The following is a 6,344-nucleotide window of genomic DNA, read 5'->3' on the forward strand; positions in this document are numbered from 1 at the left end:
TCGGGAGTTTTTTGTTGTTTTGTTTTGTGTTATGTTGGTGGTTTTTTGTTGTTGTTGTTGTTGTTGTTGTTTTGTTTGTTTGATTGATTTTGTAGAAAGGTAGTGCCAGTAGAGTCAGACAAGACCATTAACTCTGTGTATTGATTGAAGGATGTATTATTTTATCATTTCTGATATAGATTACTGTACTACCTTAGTATGGATATCAGTAGTAAAAACATTGCCAAGCATGAGGAAGCTTTGGTGTTGATTTCTGGCACACCAAACTAGTTCAATATTAATAGAATCCATTGAACAGACCACGATCCCAGCCATACACACAGGGAGATCAACTCTGGCTTTCGGGCAACTCAGTGAAGACCACATGCTAATGTTGTTCCCTCGTGTTCCTTAAAAAGAGTAACAGTAATGTTTACATGTTAAAAGATAATTTAAAAGTGGACAGATGTGCACCTTACGACTGTTATTATTTGTATGTCTCTAGTTATCATGGTTTTCAGCCATTGTTTTACACTTGTCACATTTCAGACAGTGGTTCTCACTCTGCCCTGTTGAGATCAAGGACAGGTGGCCATCTTTTCTGTCTGACAGATACTGAACCTTGAGTATAGACCATCACAGCATTTTGAGCATCTAGTTTTTAAATCTCTAATGTTTGAGGAATGCACCCATTTCTCACGCAGGATGCTTTTAGACGACTGGCCGATATTATAGTCCTTTGCCCAGCACAAAAGTATAGAATACCATACTTTAAAAAAAAAACATGAAAATACAGAGAGATCCTCTGCTAATTTTAGGTAGCTACTGGGGTCTGCCTGAAACACGTTAATCAGCCTGACATGATGTTCTCCCATTGCTAGAAGGAGACTTGGGAAATTCTTAAGGAAATTGTCATTTTGAAACTCCCTTTTCTGTTGGAGGATCATGGGGTCCAGTAAGTTTACTTGGCAGAATCTTTTCTTTCATTAATGTAGGATTGTCCTTTAGAAGAAGGCTGGAAATTATCGTGTGTGATTCTGTCCTGAGAACCATCTTCCTTCCTCAGCTGTGTGGACCAGAGCTATTTACATGAAGGCTCCCAGGTGGCCCAATGATGCTGCCCGGGCTGATGCCTGCTTGATCTCCATTAAGCTGATCTTTGTGGAGGGTGTTTGACAGCTCTAGTGTCATCTTTGCCATGTAAATACAACTCTTCAAGCACCACTTACTCAAGAGAACATCCTACATTCTCCGTGTTCTCTTGTGTCCCCAGGAACACCAGTTGTCTGTGTGCGTTAAGATTTCTTTCTGGCTCTCTCTTCTAGCCCAGTGGCTGATGAATCTTTATTGCTTTAAAGTTCCTGTTTGTTTGTAACATACTTGGAAGTGTGGTGTATGTGACTTTTTTCTTTCTTAGAGTTAATTTGGCTACTTGGAGTAGTCATGTACAGTCTTGTGAGCTAGCTAAAAGCTTGCAGGTTCAGTATTTTCCATTATTACAATTATCCCATGAGACAGATAAAATGATCCAAAAGTAGAGTGTTGTTAATGTTAAAAATAAGCCTCGAATGTAAACATACACACACTTAAAAGAAGGCCTTTTTCTTACTATACGTGTGTATTTGTGAGATTTTTATAAATAAGTGAGGTACCGATATCCCTTCCGTCTCCCTTCTGACCTCCATCCTCCAAGTCACATCCTCTTCAAGCTCACGGCCTCTCATCCTTTAACTATTGCATTACACAATGCACGCACTTAGTGTTCCTGGTAAGTTGATTTTTTTTTATGTTTGTTTTTATTTTAAATAGTCAAGATGTTGGATGCTGGGGCAATTAAAACCCCCAATAGAGAGCTGTTAGACCCTTTCTGGGTTCCTAGCTTCCTTGAGCAGGGGACATCCTCTTGGTGGCTGCGGTGAGATTTCCCTCATGGGCACCGGTGGTGAAAGCCCAGAGCACTAAGTTTCCAGTCACAGGATCTGTAGTCATAGGTAGTTATTTTCTCACATAATATATTCTGATTATGATTATGATTTTCTCTCCTTCCTTCTTCTCCTCCCAGATCCTCCCCTCCCCCATCTCATCCATCCTTTTTTCTCTCCTTAGAAAACAAACAGGCTTCTCAAGGATAATAATAGAGTATACTGTAATAAGATAAAGCAAAAACTAACACATCAAAGTAGGATAGAATAAACAAGAAGGAAAGGAACCCAAGAACAGCACAAGAAATAGACATGAACAGAGACCAGCTCATTTATACACTGAGGAATCCCTTAAAAACCTCTAACCTGAAAGCTGTGCTATATATGAAAAGGTATATAAAGCTTTGGTAAAATATAGGAAAAATATGTATTCATCAAATAAAATAAAAATAAATGCCCTGACAAGACACTGTGAGACAGGAAACCTCCAAATATGCTGTTGAGTTCATTTCCTGACAGTCATCCACTGCTGGGCATGTGTCCTACTCCTAATAGTGAGACTCCCCAGGAGAAAACTAAACTTTCATTTGCAGGTGGCCATCAGTTGATGATGGCTTCGGGATGCCCCAGATATCTACCCTAGAAGCTACAAGGCTGCCCTCTACAGCCTAAAGTCCTGGTTTTTAGGGTTTGGTGCTATCAGCTTCTGGGTCTGCCAGCTTAGGCCCTGGCTTTCCGTGGGTATTGCCAGTTCATGTGGCTGGATACACCAAGAACTGAAAATTAAGCTTCATGCCCATGTTCATTGAAATGATTCTCACTGGGTTTTACCATATTTGATCATTGTTCATTTTTCTACCATGTTAAAATTATAGCGCTAAGCTTTGGTGGTTGAAAATGTATTTAGGTGGGGCCTGACAAGATTGCTCAGTGGTTAGGAGCATTTGTTGCTTTTCCAGAGGATCTGGGTTTAGATTGCCAGCTACCAGATGTGAATCATCTGTAATAGTGTTCCTATGGGATTCAATGTTTGTTTCTGGACTCTGTGGGTACCAGGCACATACAGGGTTCATAGACATAGACGCAGACAAGGCACCCATCCACACAAAATTAAAAAATGAAAAAAAAAAGAAAATATGTTAGTCATCTCTAAATGCCAAAATGTAAAATCATTGTGTAGGAGAGAGTAGGGGTGAATAAAAGCCCTGTGCTAATAAATAAGATACAGTGAAGACTGCTGAGATATCCACGTGCATCAGAAATGGTGCCAGAGTTACAAACACATTCATTCATTTATTCAGGCCTTCACTCACTCACTCACTCACTCAATTAGTGTAATTTTCTTTGATAATATTTTCCCAGCTCGTGCAGTGAGTGGCAGCCACACAATGCTGAGTGAGTTGTGTAGTGTCATTTGCATGAGTGAACTGTTCCTGTTGAAGGCAGACCAGTGTTAACAGTAAGAACAATCAAATGTTTGTAGTATGTATGATACGTTATTTCCTGTAACCATAACCAACATCTTTTGGAGCAAGCTATTATTATTGTTGTTGTTGTTGTTTGTATTATTTCGGGTAACTAAGCTGAGACTCACAGCTTCAGAGCAAGAGGCACCGCTGTCCCATGATGAGTGTTGATTGATCTGTGGGGATATGATATTGAGCTAAGAAGAATTTGACTTCAGCATTGGCCACTGATAACGTGATCCTGGTTTGTTAAACTTGTCAGAAAAACAAACTAGTTCAGTATTCAAAACCATTTCCTAGTCATCATAGGCTAGACTTTGGAACGACGACTTTTTCTCTCTCTTTGGTCTGCTGTCATATAATCTTATCCATGCGTTTATGAGAAGCATCCATCTCTTGAGGTGGGCGCTAGTTCATGTTCATCGCACCACCTTAGTTCACCCTTGTGTTCGCAATTAATCCACAGTGTTAGAGAGAACTCATTCTAATGAGATAAAGAGGTAAAAGCACCTTTCAATAGCCATGGTGTGTCTTAAATGAAAGTATCACTCGGTTGTTACCCTCAGAACCATAAAGGCAGGTGACAATGCTCATTCATTATTTAGTATTTTTGTGATGAACACTAACATGTTTTGTATTTGGCCTGTCCTCTGCTACAGAGATGCTCATAGCAGGACTGACACCTGTAACATGGATGTCATCAAGTGAACAGGAGGAGAAAGAAATAGTTTAGAGACAGTTTGAATAAAGAAGAGAAAAAGTTCTTTCTGTGGAGTTGAATTATAGACATTTTTTAGTTGAACCAGTTTAAGGAAAGGCGTTCTTCTTACTCATCAGAGGAACACATTTCTTGCTATTTTCCCTGAAAGAAACGGAAGTTCTCGGTTCTGTGGCAGATGGCAGCAGCTGTGAGTGGGGCTCTACCATGGTGCAGTGACAATATCTGTGGAGCAGAAGGAGGACCCAGGGGTCAGCACTGTGACCATCATCTGCCTCAGCCTGGATTCAGACCTGTAACACGCTGGCAAATGGACCAAAAGAAGGAACAAAAGATAACAACAAAGAAAGCTATGCTATGTTTGTAGACCTTGGACTTTCAAAGCACATCTTTACTTTTGACCAAGAAAGACCAGATCTGCAAGACTGAGGGCCACCAGGCTAAAGTCTTGGAACATATAGCTGAGTTCAAAGAAAAGGGACATTATTCCTAATCCAGAGATATTCATTCTATAGAAATATAGAAAATAGAAATGGGACACTGATAACATAGAATTAAATAGTTGAATGAATGATGACTTGAAAAAGGCTGTGAACAATGTCGTAATCCACTTTATTGGATGCCCTGAATTTTCTTTTGCCACTGTGAAGGCCAAAGGCTATGGGAAGCTTTAATGCCAGTTTGGGTAAAGGGTTCATTTTGGTGGGCTTCTCAGACTGGCCTCAGTTAGAACTCATCCTTTTTATCTACATTTTGATTTTCTACTCCTTAACTCTCTTTGGCAACACCACCATCATTGTTCTGTCTCGACTGGACCTCCGTCTGCACACACCCATGTACTTCTTCCTCTCACACCTCTCCTTCCTGGACCTCTGCTACACCACCAGCACCGTGCCCCAGCTCCTCATCAATATTGAGGGACATGACCATTCCATCACCTATGGAAGGTGTGTGGCCCAGCTGTTCAGTGTCCTTGCTCTGGGCTCCACCGAGAGTATGCTTCTAGTGGTGATGGCCTTTGACCGCTATGCAGCTGTGTGCCGTCCACTCCTCTATACAACCACTATGCACCCTCTTCTGTGTCAGGCTTTGGCTATTTCATCATGGGTAGCAGGCCTCGTGAACTCTCTGATCCAGACAGGTCTCATGATGGCCATGCCTCTCTGCAGGTACCGACTGAATCATTTCTTCTGTGAGATGCCTGTGTTCCTCAAGTTGGCTTGCAAGGATACAGCTGGAACAGAGGCCAAGATGTTTGTGGCCAGAGCCATAATCTTGGTTTTCCCCGCAACACTGATTCTAGGATCTTATGCACACATTGCCAGGGCTGTACTGAAGGTCAAGTCAATATCTGGCCGCCGAAAAGCTTTTGGGACTTGTGGATCACACCTCCTTGTGGTCTCTATGTTTTATGGCTCAACTATCTACACATACTTGCAACCAAATGACAGTTATTCTGAGAATGAGGGAAAGTTTGTTGCCCTGTTTTATACCATTGTCACCCCCATGCTCAACCCTCTGATCTATACCCTGAGGAACAAGGATGTGAAGGGGGCTCTGTGGAAGGCGCTAGGGAGAGGCACAGACTCCAGGTAGTAAAAATAACCCATTTGCTTCTGCAATGACGCTAAGATAATTGAGCCTATAGGTCTCTAGGAAACAATCCTTTTGGGCTTGTGAAGAAGAAAAGTTTCATTGGAAAGGGGAGGGAGATGAAAAAAGGATAACATGGGATAAAATGATCAAAATTCAGATATACATTTATGAAGCCATCAAAAATAACAAGCGTGTACTCAGTAGCACCAGGCCCTGCTGCCTTCCTTGAGGGAAGGTAGAAGCAAGGAGCTCCTGTGGTTTGTTTTAAGTCAGTGTCTGGTCATTGCTCAGCCGTGGGTAACTGCTGATTGCCACACAGCCTTCTAAAAAGCAAAACAAAACAACAATAAGACCAACACACACACACACACACACACACAGAGAGAGAGAGAGAGAGACACACACCACGCAATCCAACTCAAGAAGAGTGCACTGTGAGGAGTTGTGAGGAGTGAGGCTCAGAGTAAGTAAGTAAGTAAGTAACTCTTCACAAAGTCAGATCCTAACATGATGTCACGTAGTTGGTGATATGATCCAAGACAGGACTCGAGCTCACTGTTGCTGTTTCTAAGTTTTGGTGACCCTGTCGGATTCCTGCTGTACCAGAGTCTGTTTCAAAAGTTTCCTATAGTGTTTACTCTTCTATGATACTTGGAGAAAGTG

The 6,344-nt window shown here is 41.6% G+C and overlaps 1 protein-coding gene across 1 annotated transcript; it reads left to right on the forward strand.

Annotated features, from left to right (window-relative positions):
• Positions 1-4,745: 4,745 nt before the first annotated feature.
• On the forward strand, positions 4,746-5,681 carry LOC308426461 (olfactory receptor 2Y1B-like; the record flags this gene model as incomplete). The annotated part of the gene is made up of 1 exon (XM_080924228.1): positions 4,746-5,681. The coding sequence occupies one exon, from the start codon at positions 4,746-4,748 to the stop codon at positions 5,679-5,681; it is 936 nt and encodes a 311-aa protein (XP_080780354.1).
• Between the last annotated feature and the right edge of the window lie 663 nt (positions 5,682-6,344).

The sequence above is a fragment of the Micromys minutus genome (assembly GCF_963924665.1).
Source record: "Micromys minutus genome assembly, chromosome: 10".
Taxonomy (NCBI): Eukaryota; Metazoa; Chordata; class Mammalia; order Rodentia; family Muridae; genus Micromys; species Micromys minutus.